Raw genomic sequence first — 21,866 nt, 5'->3', positions numbered from 1 at the left:
GTTATATGTCTGGTTTATTAGATAAAATGTTGAGCTGATTATTTAGTTGCGTCTTGTGTTTTTTTCCAGGCATCTTCAACTGATTACACCAGAACGGACAGCCCAGTCAGGGAAGCACCATATTCTCCCACTATCCAACCGGTAAGCTGCCCAACACTTTACTTTCCTGCAGTGTCCACCGCCCTCCCATCACATCATCCTTTAATTTATGTCATCACTATTCACGAGTGGCTTCAGCGGAGGTATTTTAGCGCTGACAGTTTTGACCTTCCTTCCCACCCGTAGCCCAGCCTCCACTCCTCCAGCAGCTCCCTGTGTGCAGGCAGGGAGACCCGCTTTGTAAGTGGGCTTTGTGGCAGATCTTGAAGCGTTGAGCTGCGTCGGCCCTTCCTGGCTGAAAAGCATGCAGACGCTTCTCTGTGGCCAACTCATCCCTGATGCTTTGCCTTGTGCAGACTAGATAATCATTCAATAAGTGATTGAAATGGTTTGCTGACCAGCTTTGGCTTTACATTTTCCCTGCGGATGATAAGTTTCTAAAAGATCAAACGGCGACGTCTACACAGCCACATTTAAAAATTGATTGTGTTTGATTTCTTTGCATAATCCTGAAGAAGCTTCATTAGTTAGTTAGCTTAAATTGAACTAGGTGATGCCTTGTCATATGTCATAGATTTTAATTTTGTTTAAATGTATTTCTCTCCCTCCACAGGCAAACATTAATTTCACTGCCACTCCCACTGCTAAGGACAGCACTTCATCATCAGTGAGTGTCAGTAGAGCTTAGTTGGCTCAACACTCTTCGTTATTGGGTGCTTAGAACCCTAAAGTCAGCAAATAAACAGTAAATAAGGAGAAGCTGATTTAACAAAAATAATTTAAATGTTTCATTGTAAAAAAAATGTAAGGGGAGACGTTGCGCTTCCCAGCCAATATCGGGTTATTACGGTAATTTTACCTCCATTGAAGAAGGGAGTGAAATTAATCTGACGGGAACTCATTTAATAGAAAATAACTTGCTAGATAATTCTAGTTGTTATGGATAAATCTGCAAATATGTTTCCTCAGAGGACATTTAAAGAAGTACATACAATTAAAATGCGAAAAAATATTGAGGCAGAGATTTGAAACCTAATTAAAAGGTTTAGGTTAAAATAAATGTGCAGCTGAGTTTGTAAATTAAAGGGCGAAAAGCACAAGATTTTTATGCATAAAAATCATAGGCTCCAGGAGTAAAAGTTAAATATGTTATTAAAACTCAAATTCATTCAACCATCAGCATCCATTCATGTTGCATTATCATTCACTCAAAGTTTCATCCGTTCTGGTGTTTAGCAGTGAAGCTACATCATGTGTCGTCTTTCTCCAGACGCGGCCTGGAGCCATCCAGCCAGTTGGACGCCCGTGGCCCACCACCTCCCCCGGCACGCCGGAGAGCCGCAGCCCTAACCCCTTTCAGCATGGCCCCTCCCCGTTCAACTCCTCTGTAAGACCCCTCACCTTCACCTCCACGTAGGGCTGGTTTTAACGCTTCCTGTGCTGCTGCACGCCCTGAAGTAACCCGACCACAGTGCGGTGGGTTACCGATGTCCAAAGCGCAAAATTGATTGTTACCAAAGACAGGCGGAGCTGTTATAGTTCATATCCATTTGCTCTGGGCTCCAGAACCAGATTTAGCTGCTGAAGGTTTCAGCTTTCAGAAACAATCCAGGCAGTGTAATCGGAGAGAATCTGAGATCTGATCTCAAACCTGCTGGGTTGTTTCATAAAGGTTCCCATACAGAACAGACTGCTTCGCCTGCCCACGCCCTACTGTCCGTCTTTCTCTACATCGCTCCTCCTCTTCCACATGAAACCAGCTGCCATGCTGCTCACCCCGTCTCCTCCACAGTCGTCTTGAACTTTGCTGGTTTTTTTCATTGTCTGCCCTCTCCATGTCTCTGTTTGTCCTTTCCACCTCTTTTATCATATGGATCCAACTTCCATAACCCACACCACCCCGACCCCAACCCCTGCTCCCGCCCCTGCAGCCTCGTGCCCCCTCCCCCTCTTCGCCTGACGAGTTTCCAATGAATGTCAAGCAGGCATACAAGGCGTTCGCCGCCGTGCCTCGCTCGCTGGCAGTGCTGGAGCCGCCGCAGGTAGGACGTGCCGACCGGCCTCGGACAAGCATGCTGTGCTGACTGGTTCGCTTGCCGCCCCTTCCCCTCCTCACCTGACTGAAGCAGGCGGCCCTAAAGGAAGCCTGCATGTTGTCATCTGTGACGTTCTGTGACATGTGGGATGTCTCCATCGTTGGTTTTTGTGCTCTACTGACTTCATCTGTGAAACTGGTGCTGACCTTCCTCTTGATCCGTTCATCAAGGGTGTCCTTAAAAAGCATCAAAGTCTCCTATCAAAAATTACCTTGAAAAAATGCAAGTTGGTCTTTAAAGTTGCAGATACAAAAATGTGTTTTCCGTATTTATTAAAATTGCCACCATGCTGTTACAGAATGGGATGAGGCGGATAATCAATATCCACCCAGTGTTACTGTTGTGTTTTGCAAAAATCCACAGCTCCCGGTCAAAAACAACCAATCAGAGCCAGCAGGAGGGTCTTAGGGCTGCCAATCAAGCTTATGTACACTGCTCAATGTACTAATGATGGAAAAACAACTTAATGTTACTGGAAAACCGCTTATCCACCATCATTGGCGGCCATGCTAACTTGCCTTAACATTTGTGCTAAAACCTCCTACTGGCTCTGATTGGTTGTTTCTGACTAAGTGTACATTTGTATTTTGTACTGAGAGAAGGGATAGGAGCTTAATTTTATTTCACAGAATATCTGTCACAAAATGATAATTTTAACAAATATGTAAAAAAATATTTTTTTTTGTAAAAGTTAAGTACTGCAGCTTTAATACATTAATTACAGGTCTTAAATTTGTGGTGGCAGGACTACTTAATCTTATTCATTCTATTTAGTTTGTTTTTCTTGCGGAACCTTTCTGTCAGGCAAACTTTTGCAACAGACTTCTTCTTTATGTTCTTTTTACTCATGAAGGTTCAGGCTGCCAGTAACTAGTTGCTAATATAGCCGTGCCAGCTAGCCAGTTTGCTGAACAAAGTTTGTCTTTGCCCGTACGATACTACATGCATTTTGTGCTAAAAAAAAGTCACTTCTAACATAAAGAAATATGCAATTTTCTTTTGTACATTTCTATTATGATTAAAATTTCATTCATAATGGTCTTAAAAAGTCTTACATTTGAGTTGGTGAAACCTGCAGAAACCTTGTCATCTGTTCATGTTTGGCTCATTCACCAATGTTTAATCTTGTTTCAATTTTTTTTTCCTGCCTGCTTTGTGTCTCCATCTTTCTCATGAGTCGCCGCTCTGTTAATAATCTTTTTTTTTCTCTGCCAACAGGATTTATACAGTGTAAGGAACAATTTTCACCCAAAGCAACCTTCACCAGAGGTCAGTAGAGATCAGAAAAAATGTGCAATCTTAAACACAATACCAAGCTCCTTGTTCAATTTAATTCAATTTATTTATATGCAGTTTAGCATCAGTTCATGTTTCAAGGTACTTTACTAAAAGAAAGTAATTTAAACCCAATCATAGATGCATTTCAATTGATCTTCATTATCAAACAGTTTATTTTTTTTATCTGTTTATTTTTCAAGTTAGCTTAAAATATTTTAGAAGGAAATACAGCAGATTGCATTGAGTCATTAGCTGCTGTAAAATAGTCCAAATTAATTGGCAATTTTGTTTTTGTTAAGAAGTTTTTGTGCTTATTTTTTTGTTGTTTTTATGGGTCGTATCAAAATGGATGTATTTTACAAAACTTATGCTAGTCACATAATCAACAGCCGGACGTTGCTACTGGCGAAAGAGGTAAAGAAGACGACAGAAAGTGGTTGAAGGATGATAGTTTGTTTTTGTTATGTTTTTTGGACATGTTTAGCTGGCTCCACCAGAGCTCTCTCAGCATCGTACAGTTCTTAAAAAGTTGTGTTGATTACAAATTTTTAGTTATGTTTATTTGGATTGTGTTTTATGGGAGGACTAGTAAAAAGTGAAAGAGTTGGGCTTCTCTATAACTTGGTCTGCAGTCCAACTGAGTTTTGTTTTACATCTTCAAATGGGAACCTTTGCATTCAAAGTTGCTCTGACAGTCGGAATTTATCTGGCCTTTTCAGCCTGTGCTAAACGACGAGGTGTTTGATGATAGAAGTGAAGGTCAGGAAGGAGGTGGTGAGGGTCTGACCAGCAGGGTCTCCCCCCGGACCTCCCTTTCTTCCGATCGACGGGACTATATGAGCCTGGCTGCCGTGCCACGCTTCTCTAGAACCTCCGTGGAGCAGCAGGTATCCTCCGGCTCCCTGGCCGGAGCGACCCGACCGTTGTCTGGGGTGCTTGGCTTTGACCGGTGGTGGTTTCTGCTGTCAGCGAACGACTTGACTTATAGCAGCTCTGAAATCAACTTAATGGTGTTGGGTTTTATTTAATTTAACTTCTTTCCTCTTGACTTTTCTTGTTTATGAAGAATCGATCACTGAAATAATTATCAACTTATTCAGTAATTAATTAATTGTTAACTGAAATATACATACTTTAAAAAAAAAGCCAATTTGCTGAAAGAACAACACACGCAGAGCAGCAATTAAGACAAAACTGGGCAAAAAATATATATTTGCATCTTAAATCCATATATTTTGGATTTAAGATGCATGTTCGACCCAAAACTCTGCAAAGTTTTAGCTTCCCCTGGTATAAATTCTGTAAAATAAAATAAAAACTCCTTTGTTATCAAGTTAATAATCTGTTAATCCAGAAATAATCATCAGATTAGACCTAAGCTGAGTTAAGTCAAACAGAAAGAATGTCAAACGCATTTTTTGCTGTAAATGATGGTGTAAAGAAGTGTTTATTTTCTTATTTCAAAACAAAATTATTTGTTTACATGCATATTTTAAAAGATTTCTAATGTAGTATACAAAAGATTTTATGAAAACTTTTGAATGACAATTTTTTCATCCAATTAATCATCAGGATAATTGCTTACAAAAATAATCATGAGCTGGAGCTCCTCTTCCATCTTTTGGCAGCAAATACATTGACGCAGCTTTAATTCCTCCTACTGTTTTTTTTTCCATCAGAGTCCGTCTCTAGGAGGTAAGAACAGCCCAGAGCAGCGCTCGTTCAGGGACAGGCAGAAATACTTTGAGATTGACGTGAAGCAGCAGACACCAGAGAAACCCAAACCCAGAGTCTCCCTCGTCGGAGAGGATGACCTCAAGAAAATGAGGGAGGAGGAAGGTTTGTTTCCGGCCTCCCAGAACCAATAAAAACAAAAGACCAGAGATGTTTTCTTCTTGAATTTACCTGTCTCTGTCTCTTTGTTTCCTCCCAGAGAGGAAGTTTGAGCAGCGAGCGCGGGAGTACCTGATGGACGAAGAGGATGAGGATGAGGAAGAAGACCTGGCTAAGCAGGTGGAGCACATGAAGGCTACAGGAAAGGTTTTGTTAGACGGGGTTGAGTACAAGGTGGAACCCGTTTCTACCCCATCTCAGCACTGCTCCACTCCACTGAGCTTCACCGGCAGCTCCGGGTGAGAATCTGACGTCATCTGAATTTCAATCTTTTCCATTTTGACTTTCTTTTTCAAACTGGCTTTTGATTTACTTGTGTTTTTCTCTGCAGGGCTTCTTCGGTAGATGGGAAGAGCAACTCTCAGAGAAATTCACTGGAAGACAGCTTCAGGTTGGAGCAGAGACCAAACTCCATGACGGGGTGATTACAGTTTTTAAAAGTCATTTCTGAATAGTAGCAATACTTCGTAATTAAGTTGCTCAAGTAAGTGTAACTAGTTGCTACTCAGCTCTAACCTCTACCGATGCTCCGTCTTATCAGTCTAGTGTCGTCTTACCCTGGAGAGTCGGCAGCTCCCATCCGCACGGCCAAGGCGGAGCGCAGACATCAGGAGAGGCTCCGCATGCAGAGCCCTGAGCTCTCTGTGGCCCCAGACAAGGATCTGTCCCCTGCAGAGAAACGAGCGCTAGAAGCTGAGAAGAGAGCCATGTGGCGGGCGGCACGGTAACTGAAGCAAAAAGACAAATATGATCACTTAAAACTGACTCATCAATGATTAGACATAAAAACAGAATTATTGCTTCAGTTTACGTTTGTTTTCTTTGATTTTATAGAATAAATGCAATGTGAAAAACTAAACCAGGGGTCTGCAACCTTTACCGTACTCCTATGTCAGAGATTTTCATGGAGTTGCATAAAATTTCCTCAAGACAATTACTGAAAAATAGAATCAATAATAATAATAAGTAGAAAATCTATCCATCTTGTTTTTTGTCTGCCTATTTTTAGATCTATTTTTCTTATTAGTTTGGAAAATCTATACTTTTTTTGTAATATTTTTTCACAAAAAATTTATTATCTATTTTAAACTGAACAATAGAAATTCAATTTTTCAAATATCAAAGAAAAATCCTTTTGTAGATAAAATTTTGCTCTGAACTGTTTTTTCTTAAGGTGTGATTTACTAAACTGCACAGAGTCTCTGCATTTGAAAGTGGAGAAAATAACAAATATTTCCAGTCATACTGTCAGTTTTGTCATTTTATTTGCCGTCTGTAACTGAAATTTATCATGACAATAATTATTGTTCTTAGATGAAATTGTTTACGGTAAATGCAACAGTCCACTTTGTCTTGAAGAACGACGCTGCTGAGTGTTTGGTCTGTTTCCTTCTCCCTAATGTCACATCTAATACGTATTTATTATTCCTGGTTTTCCTAATTTTCAGTGTTTTATCTTCCATTCTTGGGTTTTCTTCTCTTTTTTCTGTCTGTGTCCCTTTCTGTCTTCTCCTGATACTTCTCCTTCATCCTGAAATTCCTTTCCTTTCCCTCCCGGTCCCTCTGTCGCCTCCCGTCTGTGTGGCCTGCGGGGCTCAGGCCCTATGGCCTAGAGGAGGATGTTAGACAGTATGAGCAGGACCTGGCAAAGAGGCTCTACCAGGCCCGAGTGAGGGCCTCTCAGGGCGCAGCCCCCCATGCTTCCTCCTCTACCTCCTCCTCTGCAGCCTCCCAGCTCAGGTCTGCTCCTTGGCTCCGGCCGCTAGGGCCAGACGCGCGGCATCATGGGGGTGTGCTGGGGTGCTTTGGTTTTTCCGTATTTTGCTATAGAGGCCAGATCCAGAAAGGTCCAAGCAGCAACACTAACAGTGCTTCTGTTGCCTTTCTACTTCTGTTTTATTTTTATTTTTTTTGCTTCTGCACGTCTTTTGTGTTTTGTCTCTAGTTCGGTTTACCCCAACCTCTCTCTCCTCTGTCTCGTCCTTCCCATTGCCCCGTAGAGCTCTTCTTTTCTTTGTGTCTTGCTGTTCTAGCGGTATGTGTATTAACACATGGCCCGCAGTAAGTTTGCAAGCTGATGAGGGTAAACCTACAGGCAGTAGGTCGTCCTTTTCCTGGAATGCCTTCCTTTATTCCATTCATAAAATCAGACGATCACAGCAAACCAGGACAAGGAGCACCCGACATTAGTAGTGAATGGCCTACAACTTCCTCTGGAGTTTCTTGTCCTTGTTTCACGCTTCCTTGTCCTTGTTTGGTGTCAGAGGACTTCCTTGAACCTGCTTGTTTCCTGTGTAGAATGAAGTCTCTGGAACAAGACGCACTGAAAGCTCAGATGGTCATCGCCAAAACTAAGGACGGGAAGAAGCGCGGGACACTAGACCAGCTGACGGAGTCCCCGTCGCCGGCTCCGACGCCGTCTCCCACTCCCATGGAAGGTGAGACTTAGATCTCAGCTTTAAGTCAGATATCAATTTTATTTAAAATTTTTGTGTTTGTGTATTTATCCTTCAGCTTCCAATCTTTCAGATTTTTATTTGTAAAAAGAAAATGTCGTCTTTTCGTCTCCTCTTTCTGATCCTCTGCTTAACATTGCTTTCTGTATTTTGAGTTTCTAACGTGACAAAATGTGGAGAAATTCTGTACTCTTACAAAATGCAGCGTATTTATGATGATGTATAGAAAGGTTGAAATGTTGTGTTACTTCTTGACAGAGCTCAGTCCTCGAGCATTAACCTCTCCAGGCAGGCTGGTAAGCATCACCTTTTGATTTTACTCCTCTTCACCCTGTGAAGGTTTCTTGTTTTATCTTGGAGAGTTTCTTTAAATAAAATTGATTTTTTAACATTAAGTCCAGTTTTTAGAGCTTTAAGATCAAAACCAGGTTCTTCGTTGATGAGCTGGTGAGAGGACATTTCCTACATTGCCATAAATCCACTATCCTGCTTGATGTCAGTAAACTGACACACATTGCTCTCCATCATTTGCCTCCACTGGTTCATCCATTAGCCTCTTTGCCTCCTCTTCCTTTCTATTTTTCCCCCACTCTCCTCTTTTCATCCTCCACCTCTCCCTCGCTTTTTGCTCATCCCTGTTTGCTATCCTTCTAGTCCCTGTCATCAAAGAAGTTTGACTACCGACAGTTTGCCGCCATTCCTTCTTCCAAACCCGTATACGACATTCAGGTATTGGCTGCATGCTGAGCTCCGGGGGGCCCGCCCCGGCCTCCTCCCTCTTTACCCCCCCTGGCTTTCCCTGCTGCCTCCCCTCAAGTTACTGTTGATCAAGAGGCATCAGTGTGGCTGCAGTCTGGGTCGTGGCTCAGTGGTAGACGTGTCGTGCACTAACTTGTACTTCGCAAGGAAAGAAACGTTGAAATAATATTCTCTTTCTCTCATAAAAACATTATCAGTAACCATTCACAGCTTTATATATTTCTGCGCTAACTAATTACTATGAAACGATGAAACCTGCCTGCTGCAGACATGGACTTTCTGATTCCACTAACCTGAATCGGTTATGGCTACAAATTCAGCATCTCACTCACTCTCTCGTTCACTTCCATCCTCCTTGTCCATGCATGGGTCATGACATTTCAGACAGACGAACTTCTCCTCATCTTCTTGCTCTTTAAAACATTGGTTGTCCTCCTTTTGTTGTCATTTTGTTCCCTTACAGACAAGTGAAGCTGATTAACTTACAGCCAGGAGAGTGTAGGAGACAATTAGAGGTGATTTGATGCCATCTGATGGTCAGAGTGTGAACTACAAGTGTTTCAGGAAGGCAGTGGGCCCACTAAAGGATAAACTCAGTAAATAATTTAAGTTGTGCAATAAAAATATATATTTTTAGGCTCACTTTTGCACCTTATATATTAGAATAGACAATATCTGACCAAAATTCTCTCTTATTTCTAATTTTAGGTTTGATGCTTTTTAGCGACGCTAGGTAACTAGGGAAAGGAAATGAGTGACACTAGTATCAATATGCAATAACTTAGAAATAGTGAATTTTGCTTTTAGAACTTTGCATCTAAGGCAGGAGTTTAAAACTATTTTTTATTTCAGGCCTAATTAAGATCACAAGTGAGCTTAAATCTATTGATAAATGACACATGAAGCTGTTAAAATGGGAATAAAAAGTTAAATAATTCTGAACATATTTTTGCATTAATGTGATTTGGCAAAACACAGGCAAACGATGCATTGTTTTTGATAGATGAAAACAATACTTACAAACACAATGAGCAGGAGTTTGTAACCTGTACAATCCAAAGAGTCATTCTAGGCCTGCGTCCAGCAAAAATAAACTCACTGAGAGCCGCAAATGTTAGCTGGTCTTTTGTTAAACATCTGCAGTAGTAAATTTGTTGTAATTTTTAATGAACAATTATACTTCTAGCTTTTAGTTTTATGTGGAGGAAATGTTATAAATGCATCTTCTTCAAGATCCGTATGTTTGTGAAAAGTTACAAAAAAAGGACAACATCAGAACTTCTAGCATCATTCTGGAAATTACATTAAATTAAAAGTAAAACCTGGATTTATTTACATCTATTTAAAAAGTCGAGATCACTTGTAGACAGTGTTAAGAATTAAAAAGATGAAGAACTTGATTTAGCTCATTAATTAATTCTTTGTCCCGAATTCCTGTGTCTGTGTAAGTGTGCAGAGAGAATAGACCAATCATACAACGTCAGATTTCAGATATCCATAACTTTATCCAAAGGTGAATACAAATACATACAGAATAACAGAACACCACTTACACTCAGATATATCAAAAAGCCAACACCCAATGACAAAACAGAATATTACCTGATTCAAAAATGCATTTTTGGGAACCACTCACTCAGCACCAAGCGATTCGAACTTCTGCTGTAAACCAAATCATTTTATAGAATGCGTAATCTCATCATTTAAATATATGCATTAGGAGGTGTGTTTTTTTCCTTTGTGTGGGCTGTCTTAATGTTAATTTTATTACCTCCTGCTCAAGAGCCCAAAGGCAGATATATGGCCCGGCTCTTTTCGTACCTGCCGCTGTCCAGTTTGATATAGAGTGCAGCTGCAGCGCTATCTCTTCCCCAAGCTGTTTTTCACAAAAAAGTCGTTTGTATTTTAACCAAGCTTGCACACAATGTAATGCTAAATAATGACTATAAGTTTGGATCTAATAAGTAACTATTTAAAAACATGCTTAAAGAAATATAGTTAATTCTAATATAGATAAAATTATTTATAAAAAGTTTTAAGATCCTAGTGAACTTTTGAACCATGCTCAGGAATTTGTTAATTGCCTGGCATACAGGCTCCTTATCTCAAGAGATCCAAGGAGTCTAGGCCTACGTTTTCTGTTTTTTCTGTCTGATCCTCCTTTTAAGAATTTATCTGCGTTTCAGAGATTGAGCCGTTGTTTTTAGTTTCATCTAAATTTATATGAACCTAGAGTGTACTTTAACTTTCTATGTTATATTTTATATGTGTCAAAGCTATCCTGTGCAGTATTGTGCTAACTTAAAATTCTATGTCAACAACAGTTATCTAAAACATATTGAAAGTTTGTAAAACCGTTTTAATGTTGGAAAAAATTATCAAGAAATTTCTGAAACTGTGCAGCAAAGGAAATTTGCTGAATTTAGCTTGAATTAAACACTAATTAGTCAAGTAGACTGACTAATTTGTGTGTGCGTAAAATAAAATAATCAACATATTGATTTTGAACAGTTTGTCTCATTCCTTAAAGGATCTAATTAGCATCATATCTAAATATACACTACTGGTAGGTACAAGGTTAAAACTTATCATCTCCAAGTAATTTAACATTTGATTGACTGAAAAAACACCTGTAATATTTTGGTACGATTGGGTATAAATTGAGGCATTAAAGGGTTGAGAATAATTTCATAATGTCTCCTGTGGAGGAGAGGACGCAGGGGAAACCTGTGGTTGTGCCGGTCTTCAGGTCTTATTTGTGTGCGTCTGTCAGCATCAGGTTCAGTGTAGCATCTGATCTGTTGGCAGTGACGTCTGTTTGCTTCATTTGGTTTTGGTACGTTTACATGTTGTATTTGTGTTTATTGCAGATGGTTGGTCATTTCTGACCTTAATATAAATTCAGAAACTTACATGTTGGTACAACAAAGTGGCAGTAATGCACCAAATGTATCTCAAGCAAAGCTATTAACCAAATTAACCACATTTTTATACTTCCATTAGGTCTCAATTGCTTGTAAAAACAGTCTAAACACTTAAAATAACCAAACAGCCAAAAAAGTTACTTTTTTGACAATAAGTATTTTCATGGGTGTCTGGAAAATTAACCCTTTCTAAAATCTTTGGAATCTATCGTCACAAATCAGCAGAAACTACACCACTACCTAGCAACCCAGCTGAGCTCCAGCATGTTTGGTGAGCTGGTTTTACCACTGTATTTACAGTGACTGCTGGAAGTGTTTTGTTGTTGACTTGACTCCAGAAACCACTTGCTGCATCCTTGTTGGTTGTGCAGGAAGCTCCACTTCTGCTCTTCAAGGATATACAATTGTATAAATGGTCATCTGCTTGCAGTCATTTTGACACACGAGTGTAAACGTTAAGCAGCAGCTTATTTGTATTTAAAATGACAAGACGCCCTAAAACATCTCTTTGTGAAAGGAGCTGAAAACAGGTGCTAAAGTAGGAAATGAGTTGATACCTTAAGATGCTGCGTTGTTGGGTGTCTACTGGTGTTCTTCGTGGACGATATCAACACATCGACTCCACATTGTTTCTCCTTTATGGGTTTCTGGTGGGGAGTTGGGTTGTGGTAGAGTAGATAATCTTCTGAAGGTTCAGTGACGGGTCGCTACCCTGCCAGCTCCTCTATTCAAACGGTGAAGGATTACTGTGGGAAATAGGTTTTTGGAGCATTTTATCACCACCTCCCTGTTATTCATTAAAGCCTTTTTTTCCCCAGACCCCTGATGCAGCAGAGGGAGTGCAATACATCGACGCCTCCATTAATGCTGGTATGTACAGTTTCATTTTTGAACTGAAATGGACTTCAAAAACTGTTTTACCTCAACCTGTTCTATTCCCTTTAATTCAGGTAACTACCAGGACTAAGCAGCTCCTATTGGTAGGATCCTGTGTGCATGTGTGTGTTGGCTGGATGTGTGAGGGGAGTTTGTTGGTGTCGGTCTAACATGCAAGTTGTGTGGCAAAGCTTGGGTTCAGGTTCTTCTGCTTCTGCTGTCCTGATCTGCAAAATGTATGTCGGGCCAGAGACATTGCAAGGTGGCTCTAAAGACTTGAAGTTCTTCTTTTAAGAAACTGCAGTTCATGTTAATGCTGCAGCTACTGTTTGGGTTTGTGAGTAAAATTGTCTATTTAGCTGTTTTATTTGCAATGAAAATGTGACCACTTTATAGATACACCAGTTATTTTTCTTCTATTGGCCAGATTCCAGTTTCAGATACATTTTTACTGGCAACAACCTTGATGAACTGTCAATTCGCCTGTCAAACACATCAGAAATGCTGAAAATGTCTTTCTTCTTTAATTACTTCCACACTAGAGTGTTTATCGCACATTTAAAGTGATTAAATTTACCTTCTAATGCATCTGTATTGTGTTTGCATATTGCATTTAAGCTGGACGAGCTCAGTACTTCAATAACTGCATGGATTTGTGTTTAGGTTGAACTAATAATTAATGAGGTGTTTAATATTGTCCCTAAAAGGACTTGGGGATCCTTTGGACTCATGTAGAAATGCACAGATATGAAAGTCCAGTCTGCTTTAATCAAACTATATTGTTTTTCTAGAAAGTCCAGTTTATTTCGGGGGGGAATTAATGAACAACCGAACTTTGATTGGACCAAAGAAAGTGAACTCTGGTCCCCCTAATAGCCTGGGATTCTGTTCGCTTGACTCTGGTGCGTTTTGATTGCATATGTGCTGTTTTTTTGTTTTTCACACAAAAGTCCCAAACTGGAACCTTTGTTGCATATTTCTAATACAGCCATAATTTTGACAATATCTGTAAATAACGACTATAGACAACCAGGCCTCTCCTCTCAGCCCAGCAGGGGTTAATTTTTGCTTAAAAAATTTATCAGATGGGACACTGGAAAAGACTATTGTTGTGCAAAGTTGAATTAGATTATCACTGAAATTGTTTAATCCTAAAATAGCTTCTCATTGCAAAACATTTTTATTTGATTTTTTTCAAAGAACTTCAAAGCTGAATGAATATAACAGAACTGTGCGCCAATCTGATGGTTGAATGACGCAGATAACGGGTTAAAAACAAATGTTTTTGTTGTGCTCTTATGGCTGCAATTAACTGGATAAAAAAATTACAATTAAAAACACAACAGTGGGACCTGGATGAATCTAGCTTTCCTCTCCGGTGCATGTAAACAGAAATTATTTGAAATCTGGGCTTTCTCGCTGCTGATTCTGCTGTTTTCTAGCTACTGCTGCTCAGTGTTGGAAGCATCTTGCAGGTTTCAGGGCGGTTTCTGTGCAGCCGTTTATCCAAAGAACACATTTAAAAAGAATTTTTCTGTTGTTTTGTGTTTCTGCAGGGCACGGCCCTGAAGTGGAGGCTCCCGCCCCGCTGCCCGCCACCTCAGCCCTGGAGGAGATGGCCCTCTACAGCAACAAACGCAAACTGAGGCAGGGCCGCCGCAGCCTGGAAGCCGCTGTGCCGACGTAACACAACCAAAAACATTAACCCAGAGAGGTCGGCTCTTCAGATATAACCACTGCAAAGACTCTGAAGCTTTTAGTCGCCACATAGATACTCACTTATATCCTGCGTGCCAGTCTTGCCTTTATAGTTTGTGGGTGAGTCGACGAGCTCCGTGCCTGGACGGGACGAGTCGGTGTGGTTAGCTAGGATTGCTACGTGCAGATGAATTATTTTCTTAAATCTTCTGTTTGCCTCGTAGATCAGATCTATTTTAACTTGAGGGTGATCAAAGTTTTTAGTTGTTTTTTTTATTATTATTATTTCTGCACCATTGTGATGTTGCTGTTATGAAAAAAAGCATAGTGAAACAGGAAATGAGAAGAAATGGGTTATAGTTTTACTAACTTCAGCGATTAGATTGTAAAATGTCTGTTTTTATTGATTTGAGGTGTAAATATTAACTGAGGAGGGAACAGCTTGCTACCTTCATCGTCATACATGGTGGAAAATCTTTTCTCTTGAAGCACATATCATTTATTCACTGCCCCGTATCATAATTTATTATGATTTTAGATGAATAAAAGGCCTTCATTCTACTTTTTCAACCCTTTTGAACTCAAGATGAGTTCCTAATACTCATCTGTATATCACTACTTGTATTTACTTTATAAAAACACTTAAATCACAAGAGGAATTGTAGTAAACATGATTTAACTGTTTGGACGAACGCGTCTACTTGCTGGTTTCTCTCATCCCTGCAGCCTCTGTTCAGACTAACCCTTGTTACATTCCCCTACAAAGAGGACAACTACACTGGACACAGCAGCAGCAAATACTCCCCAACTGATAGTAGTAATACTGGGGATCATGCATTTTATCATTTATCAATGGTACTTTCCCTTTTAAGGGTATTGTGTGTTTTTGTATGTTCTTTTTAATTCAATGTGAACCGTTAATGTTAATGCTACCCTGGCATCCTTTGCGTTATCTGGCTATTTCTTTTAATCACAGTGATATGAAGGTAGCAGGGAGTTTTATTTTTCTGACTATGGTTAACTTAAATCTGATGCCACTGAAAAAAAAAAAATCATTTATTGTGTGAATAATGTACAAAAACTGTAAGGAAGAAGAGAAAATATGGGTTGGAAACTGAGCCTGTCTGGACTGCTGAAGCATCTGGGTGAGGTTGAGGCTTGGGATGCCCTCCATCTAAACTGGGAGAGCTGCAAAACATTCTGCAGAATCACAGCATCGTAGCAATTTGTTAATTTAAACTGGGGTCTATGATTACTTTTCCATGTTGCTCTCACTGACTGAAATTCAGTTCATCATTTGCTGTTTGTTTTTTCTTTTTTTTTTTTATTTGTAGGCAACTACTTTTTTTTTTTTTTCCCAGAAGAGTTTCACTACATTGATGCCGTGTTTTTATGTTTTCTGTGTTTCTTATTTTTGTCTTCAGTTCTTTTTGGGGGCTTTCACTTGCTAACAGGCCGGAGGGTGTGGGGTCAGACGTCCAAGGGTCAAGGGTTATAGCTCATATAAGACTGTAACTAGTGAATTTGTACAACCAAAGAAGTCTATTTTGTGGTTCAGGAATAATAAATTTTACTTTTCATTTAAGAAGCTAATCCAGTCTGTCGTTTGTGCTTGGACAGCATGTGAAACAAAAAAACGTAAACAAATTTTGATTCTTCTTTTCTGTGCCCCCAAAGACACAAGCCTTTTGTTTCTTATTACAGTAATAAATCCCTCTTAACTTCTGTTTATGGCCAATCCTAAAGGCTATGTTTGCCTTCAGTCCAGATAAATAAGACTTGAAGAGGCACAAAATGAAGAACCTCATTTTATTTCTGCTTTTAGATTTTATAAACATGCAGAAAAGTTGGATAATTTTCTTGCTGTGTGGTGTTTGAATATGAAAAGTACAAGAAAAAATAGGTCTGAAATGATATAAACTTGCTTAAAGCAACATTTATTAAATATATATTGAAAACAACGGATTAACTCATATTAAGCCTTTGTTTATAGGTCCCTGAAATCTGAACTGGAGGTCGTGCACTACTGAACCGCCATCTTGGTTCGCAAGCGCAGTGTAAAGCTTTAATAGATGGCTTCAAAACCAACAAAAAAAGTTATATTGACACATTAACCACAAGACAAAAATATATATCAACAAAACCCTCACTATGATGATGGAAACACGTCAGAATGTGGACAAGCTTCCTAGGATCTCCTACTAAAACACACTAATGAGCCCATCTAGGCTCATTATTCTTGTACATGACCAGGTTGCAATCTGCCTGCATGATCAGCCGGAACACATCAGATCCGTCGGTGTCTGAGGCTCATGTTGGAATCTCGGTATGTGTTGTCGAAATTGTAGAAATTAAAACCCTTTATAGAGCAAACTATTTTCTGTTTAAAAAAACATCCTATATTAAACTATAAGACTAATCTGGGGAAAGCACAAAGATCCTTAAATTTAGACTGAAGTAGACCTGGCAGAACAGGATTCAGTGTAACTTTTAATAAAGCTGATGAAACCAAAGTTGCACCATTACACTTTCATGTTTGGAAAAACATAAGGCTATGAGAGAGTTATGTAATTTGCACTTCAATGTTCAAAGAAGTTTCTTTGCGTGAGAAAAACATTATTGCGAAATTGAAGCAGTTGAAGAGCCGGTTTAATATTTCTGCAGGCCTTTTGGACTTGAGCCACAGTTTGGGCTGAATCTCAGTCTTTCTTGTTGAAACTACAGTATATAAATTAAAATGTTTTTGTAGAGAAATCTATGAGAAACTCATCTAACTGTCACATGAAGTTTAAAAAGTTTGCGTGAGAAAAATGTTATTGCTCATTTGAAGCAGTTGAAGAGCCAGTCTGACATTTCTGCTGTTGAGAGAAAGTATCTTTTGATCTCTTGACACAAGAAACAGTTTGGTTTCCTTCATTTCACTTTTTCAGTGATAAGAAACTGACATATTCTGGTTGTTTACCTTTAGGTTACGGCAAAAGGCTCCCCAACTAAAGAACTGCTGGTCCACTGGCGAGTGGTCAAAGTGGGGAGTGAAGATTAAAATAAATATTAAAAGATTTTCTGAGAGAGAAAAAAGGGAAAAGACAAGGGCGTTCATCATGACAGCGATGAGGATAATGTGTAATGGTTTTTTTGTATTTAAATTGTGTTAATCATTGATATTTTCGGCCTGGTATAGCTTAACTTTTCTATGCTGCTTTGCAAATCACAGAAATGTTTATGTTTCACAAAAACAACTGTCTGTCATTTCTGCATGTTCTACATATGCATTTTATGGTTTGATGAAACATTTTGTTTCATCTGGAAATATGTTGGAAATAGTTTTTTCCCACAACAATTACCAATACAAAAATCTAAGAGAATAAAGTCAGTATTTTAGACAACACACAAGAAGGAAAATATGTTTATTATATTTCTGCATTGGATTTGACATGTTGTCTCTTACCATTTTGGACCAAGCAGCTAAGCTAACACTAGAAGATCCTTTGAAAGAGTAATTTTAAATGCAGAGAACTCAAACTAGTGAGATTTTTAATGCTACACCCTCATGCCTTTAGAATCGGCAGAGCTCCAGATTAACTTGGCGGCGCTGTACACCAACAGTTTGCCGTCATCAGTCAGCTGAACACGGCCAACATGAGAATCCTTCAGGTAGGTGCCGGTGTGCCATCTAGGCTTGTTGTCGTCGTTGTACATCACCAGGTTGCGATCTGCCTGCATGATCAGGCGGACCACATCAGATTGGTAGGTGTCAGAGGACCAGGTCGGTTGCCAGCCGTAGATGACAAAGTTTCCATCATTCTGCAGAAAAACAGAAGCATCTGTTGCAGATAAATCAGATAAAAAGGATAATATTGAAAATTTAAAGGGTCAGTAATGTTTCCCAGAGCCATTTTTTTTTTATTCAAGTTTTTATTAAGGAACAACATAGAAAATATATATCTCGTCCATTCACATAAGATGATATTGACCTGTACACGATCATTTGTTTATATTAATCAATACAGTTAACCCCTTCTTGTGATTGTCCCATCTCCAGTATTTAGTGTTCCCTTTTTTTTTTTTTTTTTTTCCCTCCTCTTCACTCCTCTCAAAGGAAGAGAGGAGGAAGAGCAAAACAAGTCAGTATCAACACTAGAATAACTTTTACGACCCTTAAAACCGAGGGTTCAATAGAGTAGCTAAGGAACAATGGGTGTCACCACAATCTCACTAGCTTCAGATCTGGTATTCATAAAAGTCCACCATGGGGTCCAACACTTTTCAAATTTGTCTTGCTCCAGTTTCAATGCAAATGTCAATTCCTCCATCTTGCAAATGTCTTGAATGATGCTTGTCCAGTTTTCTAATGTGGGTATTTTGTCCGTCATCCATTTCCGAGTAATTGCTTTTTTACTGGCAATTAGTAATATATTGAAAATATATGTTTTACAGAATCCCTTTACACAATCTGGTCGTTTGCCTAAAAGCATAATCTCAAAGCTTAGTGTAAGATTGGCTCCAATAACAGTCTCCACATTTTGTTTAATTGTCCTCCAGTAAGAAGACAGCTTAGGACAGCTCCATAGAATATGAAAGTGGTCTGCTTGTTCCGATCCACATAACCTCCAGCATGTTTTATCTACATTTCTGTCCCTTTGAGCTGGTGTTTTAAAGAAGCGTGTAACCGTTTTCCAAGCAAATTCTCTATACGTTTAGTGAAGATGTACATCTCCAGCAGTTATTCAAAATATCTAACCAGTCTTCAATGTGAATTTGGTGGTTCCCTTCCTTGTCCCATCTCTCCTTTATATATAGAGTGTCCCCTCCCTCCAGATTTTGTAGCTCGTCATACATTTTGGATATTAATTTAGTAGTAGAAGTTGATTGATATGATTTCAGAAAGATATTTAATATTCCAACAAATGCTCTGCTTGGATCTTCTGTATTTGTTTTGTCTAAATAATGCCGGATTTGTAGATAACGGAAAAAGTCTCTGTTATCAAGGTCATATTTCCCCAGAGCCATTTTATAGCATAATTGAGTAACTTCAGATTTTATGCTGTATATTTTGAATATGACTTCAAAAAAATTTAACACCTTGAAATTAGACCTGAAGATGGAGTTTCTAGTTGAAACATTGGAGAGAAACGTTGATTAATCATGTTAACGTTGATTAACATGATTCTCATGTTGGAAACGGAGTTTCTAGTTGAAACTCCACCTTCAGGTAGTCATCATATCGTTGCTCCTCTAGTAACCCTTTAACAACTACTTTACCAGTATTTCACTGAGAAGTAGCTCCTATAATGAGCTCAGCATTTGCTAATTGCTGCTGGCTAGTCTGAAAGAGCTGAATGGGTGGCAGAAGCTCCCAGGAGGAGCTTGGCTCACCCAGGCTAAATGGTTGCTAAAAGGATTGCAATTAAAGGATTTCCCAAACACGCATTAAAAATTTTTTAAAAATTAAAGCAACACTCTAGTTATGTTTTTGAGGATGGATACCATTAGGTCAATTTTATGTTGTGCTGCCCCTTTAAATTTACAAGATATGTTTACCTGGAAAACTGCCTTCCATTCTCCGTTGTTGGACAACAGATAATCTCCCCTGCGGAGCTCTTCGTTGTTGGACAAGTAGTTTCTGCTCATTTTTCTGAAACAAAATACCATGAAGTTGAAGTTGTGTGAAACAGGAAGAAATGCTATTAATGAATAAATACTCACAGCTTTGAATGTCCAGCTGCAGTCGATCTGTTTGGTGTCAGTCAGAGACAACGAGTGTCTTTATATCGTCTGTCCTGGGGGTGGAGAGGACATTTAGTAGATTACAGGGAAAGCAGATATTGGCCATAATTTCTCCTATCTGGACTTGTCCTCCCCATTTCCTCATGACAGCATCTCAGTGCTGCACCTTTGATATTTTGCATGCTTAAGATAACAACTGGAAAATTATTAAATTGTTATTTTACATGCATCCTCATGTCAGATGTTTAAGACAGATGAATTACATTTAAAAACACTTGGAAATAAACCATGTTGTTGTTTGGGGTTTTTAGGTTTTTAAATAAGACTGTCCTACTTTTAGAAGTACAAATGTTCAAATTTCTGTCAAATTGTTATTATAAATAAGTAACCCAGTGAGTGAGTTTATTCCTGAATGGCCTATAGAGAATGGTTGACTGAACTCTTACTAGTGTGGCTGAATGCCATGTTGGATTTGGACTTTAACCCGTTTTTCTCTGTAACAATTGTTTTTAAAATCAGCTAAACATTATTTCAGGCGAGTAATTATGTCCAATGTATGTCAAGATGCATTGTTGAAAAACATTTAAAACTTTGGTTCCATTATCTCTCCATCGTTACTGTAGCTCAATATTATTATTAATAATAATAATAATAATAATAATAATTTATATTTAAAATGCAATTTATCTTTACAGAAATCCAGATGTTGAACAAACTTGTTACATTTAGGTCCTTTAGTTTTTTTGTTTTGTTTTGTTTTTTTGAGAAATGTAGTTTTAGGAGTGTTTTTATATAAGTCTGTGTTTACTTTTACTTTGCTTTTACTTGAGTTACTCTGCTTACTGTGAGGAACTTCACTGAATGAAGCGCCAAAGATTCACCAGATATAGACCTTTTGTTAATGTTTCATAAGTTTTACATAGCAATACTTTGATTTTTCCCATTTATTTTATTTATTTATTTATTTTTTATATTAATTATTTTCATTGTGCTGCTTAAAATGCCCAAATTTTCCTGTAGCTTTATTTATTTTATTTTGGTCCTTACAATGCAAAAAATTGTTCCAATTATGTAATTTTTTAATATTAAATTATTAATAGTTACTTTTTTTAATCTTGAGTATTTTCTTGGACAACTACTTGAATAAAAATATGTTGAAGTAGCTTGAATGTAATTTTTTGCTACCTGGCCCACCTCTGCAGAAATATCAAAAACAATCACAATAACAGTTAATATAACTAGAAAATTCCTGAAGTAATTTAAAAGTGTGCCTGACGGTTTGGACCCAGGGTTCTGATGCTAGAATAGATGGTCTTTCACATTTGGAGCTGGTTCCATCCACATTTGGGCCTGTGCCACAGGGCTCACCAATGTCTTATCAGTGCCCACCTGAAAAGTCCTCTGGTAGCATCATTCTGCACCACATGGCTCCAGACTTCCTGGGTTGAATTAAAACACTTTTCCCAATTCCTGGTTCTCATGAAGGCTCCAGGCCTGGTTCTAAGAGAGGCTGCAGTCCCGGTTCTCTGTTACCCGGGCCTCTGGAGCTGTGTCCCGGGTTGAATTAAAAACACTTTAACAATTCCCTTCTCTTCCTTTGATGCTGCATAGTCTTCCAAATATGTGCTTTGTGCCCACACTTGGTCAACTTATGCATCTTCATTCTCTGCAAGTGTCACTGGAAATGTCTTATGAAATAGAAGCCAGAACAAGAGAGCAGTCCAGATGTCCTGCATGGGTACATCTTCCACAACCAAGACTTACTGCTAGCCGTTTCCGTGATGCTTGCAGAGGAAGTGCAGAGAAGGAGTCTGCTGCCACCGCAGTCAGATTGTGCAGGCACATCCACAGTCTGGTTGGCTATCACTGGGTGAATCCTGGTCCGCCAGCACGCTGTTATTCGCTAAATGGTGTTTCTTCTCTAAGAGAGACCCGCAGCCTAAGCAACGACGCCTGCCTGTCTGTCTGTGACCCCGCCAAGTGAGTCCAACCAGACTAACAAGGACTCCAGCAAACATTTGATGGTTTAATCCCTTCCAATATCTGAAAACAGATTTTTC

General features: G+C 39.0%; 2 protein-coding genes across 22 annotated transcripts in view; one reads left to right on the top strand and one right to left on the bottom strand.

The window, feature by feature from the left end:
• The window catches only part of scrib (scribble planar cell polarity protein), a 69,724-nt gene extending 54,052 nt beyond the window's left edge, over nucleotides 1-15,672 (top strand). For 7 of the 21 annotated variants that reach the window (XM_055020868.1, XM_055020884.1, XM_055020867.1 and 4 more), the window contains 17 exons: nucleotides 70-141; nucleotides 286-339; nucleotides 713-766; nucleotides 1,370-1,486; nucleotides 2,031-2,141; nucleotides 3,414-3,464; nucleotides 4,193-4,360; nucleotides 5,153-5,312; nucleotides 5,407-5,605; nucleotides 5,698-5,787; nucleotides 5,908-6,090; nucleotides 6,966-7,106; nucleotides 7,665-7,804; nucleotides 8,081-8,118; nucleotides 8,477-8,551; nucleotides 12,324-12,375; nucleotides 13,938-15,672. In XM_055020868.1, coding sequence (XP_054876843.1) covers nucleotides 70-141; nucleotides 286-339; nucleotides 713-766; nucleotides 1,370-1,486; nucleotides 2,031-2,141; nucleotides 3,414-3,464; nucleotides 4,193-4,360; nucleotides 5,153-5,312; nucleotides 5,407-5,605; nucleotides 5,698-5,787; nucleotides 5,908-6,090; nucleotides 6,966-7,106; nucleotides 7,665-7,804; nucleotides 8,081-8,118; nucleotides 8,477-8,551; nucleotides 12,324-12,375; nucleotides 13,938-14,068 — 1,836 coding nt within the window. In that variant the 3' untranslated portion in view covers nucleotides 14,069-15,672. Of the gene's footprint in view, nucleotides 1-69; nucleotides 142-285; nucleotides 340-712; nucleotides 767-1,369; nucleotides 1,487-2,030; nucleotides 2,142-3,413; nucleotides 3,465-4,192; nucleotides 4,361-5,152; nucleotides 5,313-5,406; nucleotides 5,606-5,697; nucleotides 5,788-5,907; nucleotides 6,091-6,965; nucleotides 7,107-7,664; nucleotides 7,805-8,080; nucleotides 8,119-8,476; nucleotides 8,552-9,044; nucleotides 10,360-12,323; nucleotides 12,376-12,455; nucleotides 12,486-13,937 lie in introns of those variants that run through there. The other 14 variants (XM_055020883.1, XM_055020866.1, XM_055020885.1 and 11 more) reach the window with 12 other exon arrangements.
• Nucleotides 15,673-17,453: 1,781 nt separating this feature from the next.
• On the bottom strand, nucleotides 17,454-19,845 carry LOC129352095 (B-type lectin plumieribetin-like). Its single transcript, XM_055020947.1, has 3 exons — nucleotides 19,786-19,845; nucleotides 19,621-19,714; nucleotides 17,454-17,883 (listed from the first exon to the last, which is right to left on the bottom strand). Exons 2-3 carry the CDS (start codon nucleotides 19,708-19,710, stop codon nucleotides 17,620-17,622), a joined length of 354 nt encoding a protein of 117 aa, XP_054876922.1. The 5' UTR covers nucleotides 19,711-19,714; nucleotides 19,786-19,845; the 3' UTR covers nucleotides 17,454-17,619.
• Nucleotides 19,846-21,866: the final 2,021 nt, after the last annotated feature.

Source organism: Poeciliopsis prolifica, unplaced genomic scaffold (genome assembly GCF_027474105.1).
Source record: "Poeciliopsis prolifica strain line A6 unplaced genomic scaffold, Auburn_PproV2 SCAFFOLD072, whole genome shotgun sequence".
NCBI lineage: Eukaryota > Metazoa > Chordata > Actinopteri > Cyprinodontiformes > Poeciliidae > Poeciliopsis > Poeciliopsis prolifica.
Note: the sequence above shows the minus strand (reverse complement) of the source record. Positions and strands in the feature narration are given on the sequence as shown.

Excerpts from the sequence above, each read along its gene's own strand:
- LOC129352095 (XM_055020947.1), bottom strand. The coding sequence starts at position 19,710 with ATGAGCAGAAACTACTTGTCCAACAACGAAGAGCTCCGCAGGGGAGAT. Across the intron at positions 17,884-19,620 it reads AATGGAAGGCAGTTTTCCAG|AATGATGGAAACTTTGTCAT; the intron begins GTAAACATATCT and ends GTTTTTCTGCAG.